The sequence below is a fragment of the Ornithorhynchus anatinus genome, chromosome 5 (assembly GCF_004115215.2).
Source record: "Ornithorhynchus anatinus isolate Pmale09 chromosome 5, mOrnAna1.pri.v4, whole genome shotgun sequence".
Lineage (NCBI taxonomy): Eukaryota > Metazoa > Chordata > Mammalia > Monotremata > Ornithorhynchidae > Ornithorhynchus > Ornithorhynchus anatinus.
The window spans coordinates 62,188,040-62,206,605 of NC_041732.1; the positions used below are offsets into that span (position 1 = coordinate 62,188,040).

The 18,566-nt window shown below is 46.7% G+C and overlaps 1 protein-coding gene and 1 non-coding gene across 2 annotated transcripts in view; one reads left to right on the forward strand and one right to left on the reverse strand.

Annotated features, from left to right (window-relative positions):
- Positions 1-18,566, reverse strand: part of LOC100082008 (protein-arginine deiminase type-4-like) — a 29,827-nt gene that overhangs the window by 6,466 nt on the left and 4,795 nt on the right. Inside the window, exons 3-14 of the mRNA XM_029065957.2 lie at positions 16,111-16,291; positions 15,207-15,279; positions 13,877-13,944; positions 13,570-13,687; positions 10,473-10,598; positions 10,123-10,301; positions 9,337-9,440; positions 8,543-8,654; positions 5,010-5,117; positions 2,500-2,654; positions 1,184-1,328; positions 299-401 (exon numbers count right to left, since the gene is read on the reverse strand). Coding sequence (XP_028921790.1) covers positions 299-401; positions 1,184-1,328; positions 2,500-2,654; positions 5,010-5,117; positions 8,543-8,654; positions 9,337-9,440; positions 10,123-10,301; positions 10,473-10,598; positions 13,570-13,687; positions 13,877-13,944; positions 15,207-15,279; positions 16,111-16,291 — 1,472 coding nt within the window. The remainder of the gene's footprint in view (positions 1-298; positions 402-1,183; positions 1,329-2,499; positions 2,655-5,009; positions 5,118-8,542; positions 8,655-9,336; positions 9,441-10,122; positions 10,302-10,472; positions 10,599-13,569; positions 13,688-13,876; positions 13,945-15,206; positions 15,280-16,110; positions 16,292-18,566) is intronic.
- On the forward strand, positions 10,715-10,852 carry LOC114812311. Its single transcript, XR_003759967.1, has one exon. It is a non-coding gene; the product is annotated as a small nucleolar RNA SNORA7 (small nucleolar RNA).

Genomic DNA, 18,566 nt, shown 5'->3' on the forward strand with positions numbered 1-18,566 from the left:
TCCAGAGGGGGACCCTCCCCCTTAACCTGAGCCCCTGGGCACCCACTGCCCCCACCCCCAATCCCGGATGAAGACTGGGAGCCACATGTGGGACAACCTGATGACCCTGTATCTCCTCCAGCGCTCAGAACAGTGCACGGCACATAGTAAGCGCTTAACAAATGCCGACATTATTATTGAGAGCCACATTTGCTTCACCGAAGACCCAAATACGGTTCTAAGGTCATTAGTTGCAGACCCCTGAGATTAATCTTCAAGTTGGGGAGGGGATGACGCAGGAACCATGAACAGTATTAACTCTCGATCTCTTCAAACATCTCGGCAGCTCCATACCCTTCCAATTGCTTCTCCCGGAAGAACTGGAAGCAGGCATCAGGGCTGGCTAGGAGCAGCCGGAAACCCTGGCCAGAGAAAAATATGGGGGTCAGTGAACAACTCCTCAGGATGAATTCAGCCCCCCCCCCCTGCAGACTCTAACAATAATGATAATGATGGCAATTGTTAGGCACTTACTTTGTGCAAAGCACTGTTCTAAGCGCTGGGGAGGATACAAGGTGATCAGGTTGTCCCCCATGGGGCCCACAGTCTTCATCCCCATTTTACAGATGAGGTAACTGAGGCCCAGAGAAGTTAAGTGACTTGCCCAAAGTCACACAGCTGACACAGCTTGACTTCTCAGCACGGTCAAGAAGGGAGCATTATAAAATCAGGCCTCAGACTGGACCCAGAACCCTGAGGCTCTACCAAAGGGGTCATGGGTTGCCAATGAGTCTATGTAGCTGTAATTTCACATTAAAGCTTCTCAGCTGGACCCTTTTACAGACAAGAGGGGTGTAAACTGAGGTGAGGGGATTATAGTTACCCAGCAAGTCAACGATGGCCAAACCCAGAGCCCTAGCATGGACCACTTATGTTAAGCCTTATTGGAGCCACATGAATAAGCAAGAGTCTTGATGCACACCCTCGGCTTGTATTAGGTGCCGGCTGGTGTTTCCAATTAGCCTTTAGCGCTGATAGCGAGGGTCCGGCAGGGGATAACAAAGACCATATAGTTGCCCCCTGCCATTCCTCCAGCCTTTGGATAAGTCACGGTGTCCTTGTCAATCTCCCGTGAAGAAACCACAGACTTACAGAAACAGGGAGGGTGAGTTGGAGAGGAAACCCCACAACCCAGTTAACTCACCTTTCCGTCCTGGGCTGGGACAAAGCTCAGGAACTCATCCACGTGGCCCACGAGGAGCCAATTAGAGAAGAGTTTGATGGGGGCCTGCACTTTCTGCACACATAGTAAGTCCCACACAGGCTTGCCTAACTCTTGGCCACCGGTCCTGTCAGTCACACGGACCAATGAACAAAAAACATTGTACTCGCTTACCCATTTCCCGAGTCCAGAACCACAAAGATGACCGGGCGTTTATCTGAAGCCGCTGAGGGCAGAGAGCTACTCTGATTCTGAAACAGTTAAGGCTGTGCCAGTAATTCCAATTTGCTATGGGTTTTGCCTCTTTTTCCCTTTCTTATTTCTGCCAGCAGCACATAGAGGTCAGTATCATTTCTCCCATTTCATAGGTGGGTAAAATGACTCCTTATCACCTCAGTCCAAGCACTTGTCATGTCACTGGTGGACCACTGTATCAACCTCTTCCCTGGTTTCCCTATCTCCGGTCTGTCTCCTCCATCTACAACTACGAACTGCTGCCCAGATCATCTTGAAGCAACTCCTCCTTTTCTCACAGCCCTTCGGTGGCTTCCCATCCCTCTCCACATCAAACAAAAACTTCTCATGATCAGCTTCATAGTTTTCCACCAACTTTTCTCCATCTTACATACCAGATCTTTTCAGTTGCAACTCCCCAACTCACTTTATCCCTCCCAAACAAACCTCTTAGCTGTACTACTTTCTCAATCGTCCCCTTCACACACATTTTCTGTCATTCTGTAGCTCCCTCTTCTTGACAGACCACAGCTGTCCCTGTCTTCAAAGCTCTCCAAAATCCCATCTCCTCTGTCATCAACCACCTCTCCTGTGCTTCTGTGGTACTCTCCCAATCATTTTGTACAGTGCACTGCACCTATTGAGCACATAATAAATTCCTTTTCTACTACATTAGGGGCAGAGTAAGCACAAGTAGAAATGAAATCTCTAGAGTGCCTTCTTGGTGCAAATGATTTATAACTTTACAGGACCAAGCAAAAGATATTAGCACAGACTCCAAAGGATTCCAAGCCCCTTTCAATGCTCCTTGGAGTGAACTGGAGTGACACAAGACGAGGTTGGAAATAACTTAGCATTTCTGCAAGCGAATGAGAAATACTGTTTTCACAATTGAGGGAAGATTTTAGCAACTTCAAGGCCCCCGGGGAGAGTTACTCTGACCTGTTCCTCTAGCAGCTCCCCCAGCAACCTCAGATGCAGTCTTCTCCCCAGTTCCCCCCGAGGATGCCCAGCGTGCTGCCTGGGCTAAGTAGGGATCCGGATCTACCCTCACCCCTTCTCACCTGGGGTAGATACTGCTGCCGATGATGACACGGCCCAGGGGGTATTCCTTCCCCCAGACGTTGACGGGGGGACTGACCTCCAAGTTGCTGAAGGAATTAAGGCTGTCGACTGAGTCTACTCCTGAATTTCGGGTCACATACCCAAAATTTGGGCCCTAAAAGAGAGGCATTCCCCCCACCCCCCAGATAGCATTCAGTTGGAGAAACATGGTCCCGCTAGGGCAAGAGTGGACAAAAGCCAATGTCACCATTGGAAAGTGCACCAAGATTGAAGGCGGGAGTTGAAGGCCCATATTCTCCAGGCTGGTAAACAGCTTCTAAATACTAAAGACTCACAGTGAAGGATAGGCAAACACATTCCTCACTAGATTAATGGAATTCCTCTAGAGTGTAAGCTCCCTCTAGACTATAAGCTCATTGTGAGCAGGAAATGTGTCTGTTTATTGCTATCTTGTACTCTTCCAAGTGCTTAATATAGTGCTCTGTGCATAGTAAGTGCTCAATAAATATGACTGAATGAATAAACTAGCCTCTTTAGATTGGAAGTCAATGCCAGCGTTCAAGCAACCTATTCCTTTAGCTCTATAACGTCTACTCTCCTTAACTTGCATAGCCTATTTGACAGAGGACAGATAAGCTTCAGAATAAATCAATATAGTCATGGTAGAAACTGATAAATTGTTCATAGACTTCTCTTTCTCTGTTTTTAATATTTTTTGTTAAGTGCTTACTATGTGCCAGGCACTGTATTAAGCGCAGGGGTAGATACAAGCTAATCAGGTTGGACCCCATTCATATCCCACATGGGGCTCACAATCCTGATCTCCATTTTTACAGATGAAATGACTGAGGCACAAAATTAATCGTTCAATTAATCAATCATACTTACTGAGTGCTTACTATGATCAGAGCACTGTACTAAGCACTTGGGAGAGCACAATACAACAGAATTAGCAGACACATTCCCTTTCTGTATTGACCTTACAGTCTAGTGGTGACTTGCCCAAGGTCACCCTGCAGACAAGTGGCAGAACCTAGATTAGAACCCAGGTCCTTCTGTCTCCCAGGCTCTTGTTCCATCCAAGAGGCCAAGCTGCTCTTCAGTGGATGGCATAAACCACACAATCATGTCGGCACTTATTGACTCAATTCCAGGATAAATCATTGCTCATTGTATTGGGTGAATCCTCACCTTTTGTCCACCTCCCTAGGCCAGTGGCTCAGAAATCCTGACAGCTGACTTGAGTCAGGAGGCAATTTAGCCTCAGAGGAACGTGTCTACCAATTCTCTTATACCATACTCTCCCAAAGCTTAGTACAGTGTTCGGAACCCAGTAAGCATTCAATAAAAATAATTGATTCAATGATAAATTGACTGAGAGATGTCCCCTTCCTCCAGAGACCCTGGAGCTTACCACAGTATTCTTAGGGATGTTTTCCCGTCAGAATTCAGCAGGGTGCTTCTGTGACCAGTGCTCAAGATGATCTAGTTTCCTCCCCATCTCCCTCCGTCATGCCCAGTAGAGGAAGAGGGAGGGTGGTTTTGCTCCGATCCCACCTGAGTCCTGGCACTGGTTCTGGAACACAACTCCCAGGCAGTGAGTGGGGGGTCACAGTGACAACCACTGGGGGGGAAAGGTGGCTCCCCTTGTATTCTTTGCTCCCCTGCTCTACCTTCCTCAGGAATGAGGTGGGGGAGGTGGTATAATAATAATGGCATTTGTTAAGTGCTTACTATTTGCCAAGCACTGTTCTAAAAACCAGGGGGATATAAGGTAATCAGGTTGTCCCATGTGGGGCTCACAGTCTCAATCCCCATTTTACAGATGAGGTAACTGAGACCCAGAGATGTTAAGTGACTTGCCCAAAGTCACAAAGCAGACAAGTGGTGGAGTCAGGATTAGAACCCATGACCTCTGGCTCCTAAGCTGGTGCTCCTTCCACTGAACAACCCGAGGTGCTGTCCTTGCACCAATGTAGTGACTCAGTACCCTAGTGGCACTCCAGTCTGCATCTCCTGCTAAGTTGTTCCTCTTGCTTCCAGCCTGCTCCCCGTTTCCCAGAGACCCCCCCCCCAACCCCAAGGCAGAGGAGGATGGCCCAGACAGGAATCACATCACCGTGATAATTACCACTGGTGAGATCGATGTCGATGCTTGGAGAGACTGACGGGATTGGCCGCAAGACTCATGGGAGAGGCACCAAGGTCATGAGGACTGAGCCAGCCCTAACTAGAGAAGCAGCGTGACTCAGTGGAAAGAGCACGGGCTTGGGAGTCAGAGGTCATGGGTTCGAACCCCAGCTCTGCCACTTGTCAGCTGTGTGATTATGGGCAAGTCACTTAACTTCTCTGGGCCTCAGTTACCTCATCTGTAAAATGGGGATTAAGACTGTGAGCCTCATGTGGGACAACCTGATGACCCTGCATTTAGAACAATGCTCTGCATATAGTAAGCACATAACAAATACCAATATTATTATTATTATTGTTATCAATCCCAGCCACTTACCAGCACATACTTGAAAGGGAAATCTCTCAGCCCTCTGTTTTGCGGGGAGTCAAAGACAACGGGCAGCATTTTGTGAGGAGCCTGGATGTAGCCGACTTCCATCTCATCCTGGGAAAGGAGCAGAAAGGGGACTGATGAAACCAGACAGATTGGGTCACACATCTGTTCACATCTCAGATTGGGTCACACATCTGTTCACATCTCAGATTGGGTCACACATCTGTTCACATCTGGTGCTGCCCATTTGCAGGGGTGATTTTTTCCTGAATTTGTCAATCTCCAGGGCCTTAGCCATGCTGGAACCCAGGAAAGTGACAAGGGTTAACCAGTCATGGAAAGTTATGTAGCTGTGACCACTTACCTTACCTTATTTCAGTGCCTTAGTGCAGAGAAGCAGGGAAGCTTAGTGGAAAGAGCAGGGGCCTGGGAGTCAGAGGACTTGGGTTCTAATCCCAGCTCCACTACCTGTCTGCTTTGTGACCTTGGGCAAGTCAGTTAATTTCTCTTCTTGAAACAGGGATTCAATACCTGTTCTTTGTCCTACTTAGTCTGTGAACCCCAAGTGGGACCTGATTATCTTGTATATACTCCAGTGCTTAGTACAATGCTTGGCACAGAGTAAGCACTAAAGAAACACCATAATTATTAATTCAGTAACAGAGTGAAGTTGAAAATTGGTATCTTCTGTGAGTCAGTGGAAATTTGGGGACTGAAAAGAGGTCTTCCTCAACTAAGGTCTAATTTCCCCTACTCCCTCTCCCTTCTGCCTCACTTTTTTTTTAAATGGTATTTGTTAAGCACTTACTATGTATCGAGCACTGTTCTAAGTGCTGGAGTAGATAAAAGCTCATCAGGATATCTAATTGAGAGCAGCATGGCCTAGTAGAAAGACCAAGGGCCTGGGAGTCAGAGGGACTGTGTCCAACACAACTCTCTTGTAACTACCCCAGCGCTTAGTATAGTGCCTGGCATATAGTAAGTGCTTAACAAATACCACAATTATTATTATGAGTATTATTATTAGTATTAGGTTAGGCACCGTACCTGTCCCACATAGGGCTCACAGTACTAATCCCCATTTTAAAGCTGAAGGAACTGAGGGCCAGAGAAGCTAAGTGACTTGCCCAAGGTCACACAGCAGATAAGTGGCAGAGTAGGGATTAGAATCCCAGTCCTTCTGATCCCCAGGCATGTAGTATTTGTTGGTATTTGTTAAGCACTTACTATGTGCCAGTCACTGTTCTAAGCACTGGGGTGGATCCCTCAGCCCAACAGCACTTACATACATATCTATAATTTATTTTAATGGCCTTCTCCCCCTCTAAACTGTAAGCTCATTGTGGGCAGGGAACAAGTCTACCAACTCTGTTTTATTGTACTCTCCCAAGCATTTAGAACAGAGCTGTGTACACAACTGTGCACACAGTTTGACCCCATAGCTCTCTCTAGTTATCATCCCAACTCCCTCTTACTATTCCTCTCTAAACTTTTAAATGAGTTGCCAATCCTGCAGCCTCAAATTCCTCTCTCCAGTTCTCTCCTTGACCCGCTCCAATCTGGGTTCTGTCCCCTTTACTTCACACCCTTAATAAATACAGTTGATTGAGTGATTGATTCATGTTGACTAAAGTGATGGGAAAGATGAGGAGAGGACAAGGTTTGGATGGGAAGATGAGGAGTTCTATTTAGGACATGTTTAGTTTCAGGTATTGGTGGGACATCCAGGTCGAGATATTCGGAAGGCATAAGGAAATATGAGAACTACAGAGAAGGAGAGAGGTCAGGGCTGGAGAGGTCAAATTGGGAATCAACAGCATAGATATGGTAGTCGAATCTGTGGGAGCCTATGGGTCCTCCCAGGGAGTGGGTAGAGATGAAGAATAGAAGGGGACCCAGAATAGAGCCTTGAGAAGCTCCCACAGTTAGGGAGTGGGAGGCAGAGGAGGAGTCAGTGAAAAAGGCTGAGAATAAGCAGCCAGAGAGACAGGAGAAGGATAAAGAGACAGCAGTGTCAGTGAAGCTAAGGTTAGATGTTTCCAGAAGAAGGGGGTGGTCCACAGCTGAGGCAGCTGAGCGGTCGAGGATTAGGTTGGAGTAGAGGCCATTAGATTTGCAAAGAAGAAGCACTTAGTACAATGAACAGACACATTCCCATATCAAGCTTACGTTCTCATGTACTCCATATCTTAAAAAACTCCTTCCTTGACCTCATAGCTCCCTCTAGTTATCATCCCAACTCCCTCTTACTATTCCTCTCTAAACTCTTAAATGAGTTGCCAACCCTGCAGACTCAAATTCCTGTCCTCCATCTCTCTCCTTGACCCGCTCCAATCTGGGTTCCGCCCCCTTTACTTGGAAACTACCTTCTCTGATTTCACCACTGACCTTCTTCTCGAAGAAGAGACTTACTCTGAACAAAGTTAGTGCTCAATAAATAACACTGATTAATTTTTGAGGTATGTGAAGCTAGCCCCCCATCTTTGATGGAAGTAAAACCAGCCCTGCTCCATCCAGTGGCTTTCCTATCCCCTATCCCAGCCCCCCAAATGCACTCCCTAACCAGGCCCTCTATGCATCCCCATCCATGTTTGTGAGTCAGTACTATCCTGTCTCCCCAATTAGTTTGTAAGATCTCAAGGACAGGTAGGGATTAGAGAAGCAGCTTGGCTTACTGGAAAGAGCATGGGTTTGGGAGTCAGAGGACGTGAGTTCTAATCCCGACTCCATGACTTGTCTGCTGTGTGACTTTGGGCAAGCTACTTAACTTCTCTGGGTCTCAGTTCCCTCATCTGTAAAATGGGGATTAAGACTGTGAGCCCCACGTGGGACAACCTGTTTACCTTGTGTCTACCCCAGTGCTTAGAACAGTGCTTGGCACATAGTAAGCACTTAAATACCATCATTATTATTATTATTATCATGATATAACATTATTTTGAAATTTTCCCCAGTCAATTTCTAGTACAAGGGTCTGCTCCACAGTAGGTATTTAGTAAACACAGCTACGGTAGTTTTTTTTATTGTTCTTATTGCTGATGATGCTTGCAAAGTGTTCTGTAAACTCCTCCACTAAACTGTAATCTCCTCCAGGGCAGGAATTGTACCTACCAAGTGAAATGTGTTGTACTCTCCCAAGGACTTAGTCCAGTTTTCTCACACAATAAGCACTCGATAAATACCACTGATTGATTCCCTCTGTGGTCAAAGAGGATTTATCCGAGGGAACTCATGGCAGGGGATGAGTTTCTCCATTAGGAATTTTTATTCTCGTCCAACACTAGTACTGCTGACTTCTCTGGAAGGGCTTAAATTGGGAATAGGCAAGGCTTACACTACAGGCATCTTCATCTAGGGTGCTAAAACCTCTAGAAATGAATCATTTCTCAGAATGTCTGGTGCTGAACTGTTATTAAACGTACCTGGCTCCACCTTCCGCCTTCCAGTATGTCCCCAGATCAGATTCCCTGAGCTCTCTGACTCCTCCGAAGAAGGCTTTGGAAACTCACTTTTTTTTGTCACTAAGATGATCTTACCTGGATCCACACGTCTGAATCGTTTATCTCTTCAGGGCAGACGGTTAGCTTGCAGTTGGCTTTTTTGGCGAGAGCTGCCACGGATTTGACAAAACTCTCATTTACTGATATCCTGTAGAGAGCAAGGCAGAGCAACTCAGTCTCCTGTGTTCGGAGTCTCGGAGCACGGTAGCCCAGGCTGGCCAGAGAACCAGTCGGCAACAGGTAGGGAGGGAGGAGGTCTCCTTCAGAGCAATCTGCAGGCCCAGGGGACCCCACATGTCAGGTCTGGGGGAGGGAGAGCTTTGATGGGCTGGTGGGATGGGACAGGGGATGAGGGGGCACTGGCTGGTTAGAAAATTGCTAATGCTCCAGGCTGGGCCCAGACAAGGTGTGGGTCTGTGAACACCTCCCCCCACAACCCTGCTTTCACAGCAGCTCAGGGAAGCAGCCCGTCCTCCAGTCTTTAACGATGGCTCCACTGCCAGATGCTGGGGCAGGAATGAGATCTGACAGACCTGCAACAGCCTCCTCCTCCTAGATTGCAAGCTCCTAGAAGGCAGCGGTGATGTTTTTTACTTCTATTGTATTTTCCCCAGGCCTAGTGCAGTAGTTCCGCCCACAGTGGGGACTCAGTGAATCGTGAGGCTGTCGCTGCTCATGTAAGTATGGTGCCTTGTGCTAGAAGCTGCAGTGTAGGGGAAGGACTCAGAATGAAGGGGTGACAGCATCAACCAGAATGTCCAACTGGGAATGGCACTTGGCATCCCAGGAGGCACCAACCCCACAATGCCGGAAAGACCCCCCCTCCTCACCTGCACACGTACACCTCCTGAGGGGCCAGAGTGTTGGGAGTCATGATCCAGGGAGCCACACGGAACACTACCGTGTCTTCGAAGATTGGGACCTCGGGGACTTCCTGACAAAAGCAAAACATGATAAATAGCCTGATCCCCCTCCTCAACCTTTCTCATGTTGGGGCTTGTGAGAGACCTAACCCAGTCCCTCCATCCTGGCCTGTTGTTCCCCTGCACCTGAGGGAAAAGAGTGAACATCCAACCATTTTCCATGATGCCCACATCCCCTGCCTTCAACCTCTCTTCTCTCCTGGATCTCACCCTCCATCTATTCCCCTGCAGCCTGCATCGTCCCCCAGCTACCTCCAGCCCACATTCTCCTCCAACCTTCTTTCTCCCCCAGCCTCCATTATCCACTGGCTCCATTCTCCCTGGCCTCCATTGTCTCCAGCCTCCATTCTCCTCCAGGCTTCATTCTCCTCCAACCTCCATTCGCCAAACTTCCAGTCTCCCTGAGCTACTCCCGGCCTTTGTTCTCCTCTAGCCATTTTTACCCCAGCCTCCATTATCCATTGGCTCTATTTTCTCTGGCCTCCATTTTCTCCAGCCTCCATTCTCCTCCAGGTTCCATTCTCCCCCAGCCTCCCCACCATTTTAATCTTCCCAGCTCCCCTAAAGTCTACATTCTTGCCAGCTCCCACAGTTTCAATCCTCCCCAGTCCTCCCAGCTCTCAAAGCCTTCTCTTTCCTGGGCCCTCCCTTTGCCCTCTCCCATCTCCCCCAGAGCTCTGTGCCCATCTGTACCTGGTGGACCCTTCCTAACAGTGTGACCGAGATGGAAACCAGGCCAGAGAAGTCAGCATCGGGGAAGGCGAGCCCCTCTACATAGAAGGTTCTGTCCTGCCAGCCATTCACCTGCTCCAGTACGTGTGAAACCTTGCATGGCCCCAGCACCATCTTAAACTGGGCCTTAAAGCCTTCATCTGTGAGTCAGAGAGAGAAGGGAGCAAAGTGGGATTTGGAACCAAACCCATTCTGATAATTCACTGAATAGTGACCGGGATAGGTGGGGCGGGGGGAGGGCAGGCAGGAAAGAAGGTGGAAGGCAGAGTTGGGAGGAGGAGGAGGAGGGAGAGGAACCTATCAGTACTCACTTTTGCTTTGAAAAACTCTGACTTTATCCTTCGTGGATGTAGGGATGTGCAGAACCAACTTGTGCTGAGCAAAGAATTCCTCAGGGCCCTGTGTTCTCAAGACCATTAAGGATATGTCTTTCAGGTCTACAGTGAAAGAACGATAGAGACAGTAAACTGAGACAACGGGGAGCAAAGACGCAGGCTAAGGGAAGCCTTGTGGAGGAAGCTATTGAGGAATATCAGTCCCCCAAATAGCTCAGTCCCTCTCAGGATCGCACCTGGAGAGTTTCCAGGACTCTACCAGTCTCAGCTATGGGAGGAAGAGTCAAGCAGAGGCACACCCATTCCATTCCTAGCTTGGGCAGTGGCTAGCGAGTGGAAGGCAATCTGTTGCAAGTCAAAACTCACTTGTGGCATGGAAGAGAGTCAAGGGCAGAGACTAAAGTTTACTGCAAGGAAGGAGGCAATGGTAAATCACTTCCGCATTTTTATGGAAATAAAGTCTATGGATCCACTATTCATTCATTCATTCATTCATTCATTCAATAGTATTTATTGAGCACTTACTATGTGCAGAGCATTGTACTAAGCACTTGGAATGTAGCAATGTACTAAGCGCTTGACAATTCATCAACAGATAGAGACAATCCCTGCCCAGTGACGGCCTCACAGTCTAATCGGGGGAGACAGATGGCAGAGCAAAACAGAACAATACAAAAACAAGACAACATAATCACGATTAATAGAATCAAGGGGATGTACACCTCATTAACAAAATAAATAGGTTAATAAATAATATATACAAATGAGTACAGTGCTGAGGGGAGGGGAAGGGGTGTCACCCGTCGCCGGGGACAGGTTCTTTCGGAATCGGCTCAGCGAGAGAGAGAGAGAGAGGGGCCGGGGATGGGAAACCTGAGTTTGTATAAAATGTATTCCATGGGCGAATTGAATTAATCTAATCTCCCACTATTAGACTGTAAGCCCATCAAAGGGCAGGGACTGTCTCTATCTGTTATCGATTTGTACATTACAAGCGCTTAGTACAGTGCTCTGCACATAGTAAGTGCTCAATAAATACTATTGAATGAATGAATGAATAATTAGTTATTTAGGCATGACACATCGGCCTTCCCTTTTGGGGAAAGCTTCCCTAACAGGAGGAATACACTGATATGTTACTCGCATGTGGCCGGACACCAGAGCCCACTTATGATTTATTCACAACGAGGTGAGGCGGCTGGCTCCCACCATGTGCATGCCCCACCCAGGAGTAACCCGCCTTTGCATTAAATAACAGGCGTTAAACACTAATGAGTTACATACACTTATGAGTTACATACACTTATGCACTAAACCCAGTTATGCGTTACCCACTCGTGTGAGGCGGCTAGCTCCCACCATATTCATGTCCCACTGGGGAGGCACCCATTTAGACATCAAATCCACTTACGTGCTACTCGCATCAAAATGATTGCAGATGGAGGTGGGACTTTCTGGGAAAGATGTGTCCATGGCATCGCTATGGGTAGGAGACGACTTGACAAGACAAGACCAAGCTCAATGTCCAGTTTAGACTCTGCAGTCATTCAAAAATTAGTGAGTTTTTCCCAGAGGAATCTAGTCATTTTGTCCTGACGGTGTGATGATGGTGGTTGTGGCTAAGGCAGTTCAGATGCCCAGCATGCGAAAAACTAACTCAGGACTATGAAAAATGATCCAGCCTAAGGAGATTGTTAATTCCACAGTATTTTCTTCCATCAAGTTAGTTCAACAGATTCAGAGGGCATTTTAAAAGCTGGTTTTCATGATTTGGGGTCTGAGGTAGGACGACTACACATTCATATTTTATGAGACAGCCCTTTTGAGGGTCAATTTTCCTAGAATGACCCTAGTAACATTCCCATAGCCCTTGTGTACATAACTGTACTTTATATTAACATCTGTAACCCCCTCTAGATTGTAAGCTCACTGTGGGCAGGTTATCTACCAAGTCTGTTACATTGTACCCTCCCAAGTACTTAGTACAGTGCTCTGCACACAGTAAGCCCCCAATAAATAAGATTGATCTATTGATTGAAGTCTATGTGGGTTGGAATTTGTCCTGAATTCATTATAAAATGAACAATTTACGCAACCCCTCAGCCTGCCAGGTTGGTTCTGCAGCCACACCTGAATCCAATCTGAATTTAAAAAAAACAAAAAAACTCGCCCCACTTCTGCTAACACCTTCCCTCTCCTGCCGTGTGGACTCCATCACTTCACTTCTCTGTGCCTCAGTTACCTCATCTATAAAATGGGGATTGAGACTTTGAAATTCATGTGGGATAGGGACTGGGTCCAACCCAACTTGCTTGTATCCACCCCAGTGTCTAGTTACAGTGTCTGGCACAAGGTAAGCACTTAACAAATACTACATTTATTATTATTATTATTATACCACCTGGGGCTTCCAAAGCCATGGAATGGCCACAGGGAAGGAGGCCTGAGTGGGAACTTCTACTGTCACCCTCTTCAACCCAATCCTGCTCAGTCAGTCAGTCAGTCTGTCAATAGTATTTAGTGAACTCTTACTGTGTACAGAGCACTGTACTAAACTCTTGAGAGAGTACAATTTAACAATATTGCAGACTCATTCCCTGCCCACAGTGAGCTTACAGCTAATAGAAGTATTAATGGGGTCCCTCTCCACCCACATTGGCCGGTGACCTGGGAGTTGGAGCCAGGCTGGGATTTAAGGGAGCCATGCGGCAGGGAATGGATGGGGTGGCTACGGGGAGACATGTGGGGTGTGTTGAGTGAGGAGGGCCCCATCATGGGGGGAACACAGGAGGGACACATGATGGACATGGAATGGCCTCGCCCATAGGAGGGTAGGCCAGGTGAATATGGAAGAACTACTGCAGGTGAGGGTAGGGGGGAAGGGAGTAAGGTGGAAGTTGCAAGAAAGTCAGGAGAGTAAAGCAGGACTCATATTTCAAAGAATACTCTTTACTACTTAATTTCAAAGTCCAAAATTTCCATCAAACCTCAATAGTCCCCTCTTGAAGGCTCAGACCCAGAAAATTATCAAACATACATAAAACCCAGGAGCCCAGGCCCGCCCACACTTTACCTTGGAGGTTTAGTATCTTATCATCATCCTTGTCCATGTCTGCGGTTTGGGGACCATCCCGGTCACAGTTGACCAACAGGACAGCTCCGTGGCCCTGAGGGCCCCAGGTCCAGTTACTCTGCAGACATCCAACAAAATAGAATTGACTGGGAAACAGCCTACTGAGACCTCAGATCAGAAGCTCCTGACTCCATCTCCCACAGCAGAGCTCTCTGGATTCCCCACCCTACCCCTTGGCCCCTGGGGAGGGAGAATCTGGCCCATTTTCCATTTTCCCCCATTAAAATCAAACTGTGGCTGCTTTTACCTTTTCCATCTTCCTTGGGCTTTGGTTGACTTTTCCACTGCGGTTTGTGTCTGCATCTAGGAAGATGTCTGACATGAAACATGGAGAAAGTCACCAGAGTGGCCTCACAGTCAGGCAACTCTCCATAATCCTTATGAGTGAAGGCATGGATAAAGCAAAGTAAAGGATAATACAAAATAATAATAATAATGTTGGTATTTGTTAAGTACTTACCATGTGCAGAGCACTGTTCTGAGCACTGGGGTAGGTACAGGGTAATCAGGTTGTCCCACGTGAGGCTCACAGTCTTAATCCCCATTTTACAGATGAGGTAACTGAGGCACAGAGAAGTTGAGTGACTTGCCCACAATCACACAGCTGACAAGTGGCAGAGCCTGGATTCAAACCCATTACCTCTGACTCCCAAGCCTGGGATCTTTCCACTGAGCCACTCTGCTTCTCTTAAAAGGAGCTGTTTGGCCTAATAGAAAGACCACAGGCCTTGGAGTCAGAGAAAACTGAGTTCTAATCCCACACCTGTCTGCTGTGTGAGCTTGGGCAAGTCGCTTAACTTCTCTGGGCCTCAATTACCTTATTTAAATGCTATTCCTTCCTACTTAAAATGTGAGCCCTATGTAGGACAGGGACTGGATCCAAACTGATGATCTTGTACTTCAGAGAAGCAGCATGGCCTAGCGGAAATAGCAAGGAGCTGGAAGTCACAGGACCTGAATTCTAATCCCAGCTCCACCACTCGTCTGCTATGTGACCTTGGGCAAATCACTTAACTTTTCTCAGCCTCAATTTCCTCATCAGTTAAATGGGGTTAAAGACTGTGAACTCTATGTGGGACAGGGATTGTGTCCAATCTGATTATCTTGCATCTTCCCCAGTGCTTAGTACAGTGCCTTGCACATAGTAAGCGCTTAACAAATGCCATTAAAAAAGGGAATTGGGTAACATCATGGGAAAACATTGGAGAGAAGGCAGTGATTTGAAGTAAATTGGCATCAAGACTCTCCTACAACAGCCTCTTACCTAGGTGTTCTTGTCTCACTGCGGTTTCTCTTCCCCACTACACGCCAGGATGCTCATAGTACTCATTTTACAACCACTAAGCATTCAGTGAACACTGCGGCTGATGATAGCAGGAATGGTATTTATTGAGCTGTCCCTAGGGCCAATGCCCTGTATAAAGCACTTGGAGGATGATGACAATTTATTGACTCTACCAAGTCCTTAACTTTATTAATAACAATAATAATAATAATGGTATTTGTTAAGAGCTTACTATGTGTCAAGCACTGTACTAAGTGCTGGGGTGGATACAAGCAAATTTGGTTGAACTTACCAATTCCAGTGAGGTAGAGAACAGCCTTGCCCAGGACCGGGCCTGCGTTGGGTCCGTAGTATGTAATCTGAACCTGGGAAAACATTTGAACTTGACACATGATACTCAATTCCCATAATAACTGCCAGCAAGGACCCCAGGATGTCAAATACCCTGCGAGACTAGGCCAGGAAAACTGGGTCTGATTTCTCCCTCTTGGGTCCCTCAGAAACTGGAAGGAAGTTCAGTATGAATGGTGCAAAAATCTCACAAGTCAATCTGATTGGCACCATCCAGGCACTTGTCTCTCAGATTGGCCCTGGAGCCATTCAATACCATCTCCCCTCACCTTACCAAAGAAACACAACAAACTACATTTCCTGGGAGAATCCATCCATTTAACCTAGATCTATTACTAACACATTCAGTGTTCCCCATTGTGTGTTAAAGCCATTTTACTGGAGACAATTTCTGCTGATGATCCTTTTCCCAAGGGATTCTTTAGCTACCACACTTCCTTTTGGGTTTTTTGTTTGTTTTTGGTATTTGTTAAGTGCTGACTTTGTGCTAGGTACTGTACTAAGCTCTGGGGTGATTACCAACAAATCGGGTTGGCCAGTCTCTGTTTCATATGGGGCTCAGAGTCTTAATCCCCATTTTACGAATGAGGGAACTGAGGCCCAGAGAAGTGAAGTGGCTTGCCCAAGGTCACACAGGAGACAAGCGGCAAAGCCAAGATTAGAACCCATGGACTTTGACTCCCAGGTCCCCGCTCTATCAACTACTCCGTGCTGCTTCTCTGATACATAACAGTGATTCCTAACGATCAGTATTGGAGGCTAAAGTGAATATTGACTAATTCAAGTCAATGAGGAGGTGCCCAACTAGGTTAACTTCTCTCCCGAGCACCCCCAACCACAACTACCTTCTCATCATTGATGGTCGAGCTCGTAGCATTCATCGTCACCACAACCTCAACTTTGGGGTTCAGGAACGATATGGAGACATCGTTGGGGGTCTTCTTGATGGGAAAGCTGTTGATGACGTCGATGACAACTCCCACCGTGCCGGTGATGTCGAAGGCTGTGCTGCCCAGTGGGGCACATCTAGGAAAGACCAGTGGGTAAAGGACAAAGGAGAGACCCAGAAGTAAGAGAATCACTGATCCAGTTAGCCTGTCCCAAAAATCTTGAGCAGTTCCTGTAGATCAGCAGGGCAGGAATGGATTCTCATATGTGCTCCAAGTGGCACTGATTGGGTTCAGTTGAACAGAAATCCAACCTTCAGTGACGATTTTTTACATCATCTGGCTTCTGGTTTGAAGCTGGCTTGGACCCATTTCACTGTTCCTTCCCTAGACTTCTCTTTGGAACATGTCTCGGTGGCTGAGGAGAGACAAGGAACAGCCTAGGAAGCTGGCTATCTCTAAAATTACATGCCCAATACCCGAGCCCTCTAATTCAGCAGAGGGAGATCTGTCCTCTCTTAACCTTTAAATAAAAATAAAAATAAATTGTGGTACTTGTTATGCACTTACTATGTGCAAAGCACTGTTCTAAGCACTGGAGGATAGATGATCAGGTTGTCCCACGTGGGGCTCACAGTTTTTATTTTTTTTGGTTTTTTTTAATCCCCATTTGACAGATGAGGTAACTGAGGCACAGAGAAGTTAAATGACTTGCCCGAGGTCACACAGCTGACTAGTGGCGGAGCCGGATTAGAACCTGTGACCTCTGACTCCCAAGCCCACGCTTTTTCCACTGAGCCAAGCTGCTCAATCACTGGTATTTATTGAGCACTTGCTATGTACAGAGCACTGTACCTTAGCAGACACGTTCCCTGTCCAGAATGAGCTCACAGTATAGAGGGGGAGACAGACTTGAAAATGAATAAATAATTCATAATATATAATTTAAAGATATTTACATAAAGAGCTCTGGGGTTGAGGGTGGGGCAATTATCAAATATCCAGAGGTCACAGATCCAAGTGCACAGACAAGGCAGAAGGGAGAATGAGCTGGGAAAAAAGAGGGCTAAATCGGGGAAGGCCTCTTTAGGATATTTGACCTTCATAATGCTTTGAAGGTGAAGAGAGTGGTGGTCTCACTGTGGGCAGCCACCGTGTCTACCAACTATATTATATTGTACTCTCCCAAGCACTTAATACAGTGCTCTGCACACAGTAAGAATTCAGTAAATACCATTGTTGACCTGATATCATTAGCTCTTGTCCAGTTGTGTTTTAAGTGGTTTGCTCGAAGCACGCTATAGGTAGAGTTTTGGAAATTTCAGGTTTGTTTAACTGTATTCTAGATTGTAAACTCCTAGAGGGTAAAAATAATGTCTACTTACTCCAGTGTACAGTGCTCTGCTCTGCTCACAGTAAGTGCTCAATACATACTATTGATTGATTGAATGCACATGACTTTTCTCAAATTTTATACTTTAAGTACCAAAGGACATCTTGGCCCAGTCTACAGGATTTCACATGCGAAACACAAGAAGTCAGGGTAGATTATTTTCTAGATCCAACTGCACCCAGAGTTAGTAAAGATTTTCACTTCAATCAATATTTAGGATTAGAGTCAAGAGGAGAATTTCCCTCTACTCCTCTACTTTTAAAATGAAACCATTTTCCCTACAGCTTGTTCAAACCAACTGATACACTTGCTTTTAAATAGACTATTTAATTTCTCTTTAAGGTAATAATGATCTTGCCTGAGGTGATCCACTTCCTCTCAATCTGTTTCTGTGGATGTTTCTCAAGGTTCTGGATCTCCTACTCTGCTCTCTCTACAGTTACTTTCAGGGCGGCTCAGTGGAAAGAGCCTGGGCTTTGGAGCCAGAGGTCGTGGGTTCTAATTCCGGCTCCGCCACTGGTCAGCTGTGTGACCTTGGGCAAATCACTTCACTTCTCTGGGCCTCAGCTCCCTCATCTGGAAAATGGGGGTTAAGACTGTGAGCCCTCCTTGGGACAACCCGATTACCTTGTATCTACCCCAGTGCTTAGAACAGTCCTTGGCACATAGTAAGCACTTAACAAATACCAACACTATTATACATGATATCTCCCACATCCCCATCTGCTTCTCCACTTGAATAGCTATCATTTTAGTCCAAGCTCCAAGTCTTCGTGGCAAGACTATTGTATCAGCAGCTTTGCTTGTCTCCCAGCCTCCACCCTGACTCCCTCCAAGCTATACTGTATGCTGCTGCCTGGCTCATCTTAGAGCAATGTCCAACACACTCCTTTATTCCTCCCTGCAGAATGGGAGCTGTCAATTAAGCTGCCCCCAGTTCCAAAGCATTTATGTGCATGTCTACCTGTAATTTATTTTAATGACTGTCTCCCCCTCTAGTAGGTAAGATCCTTGTGGGCAG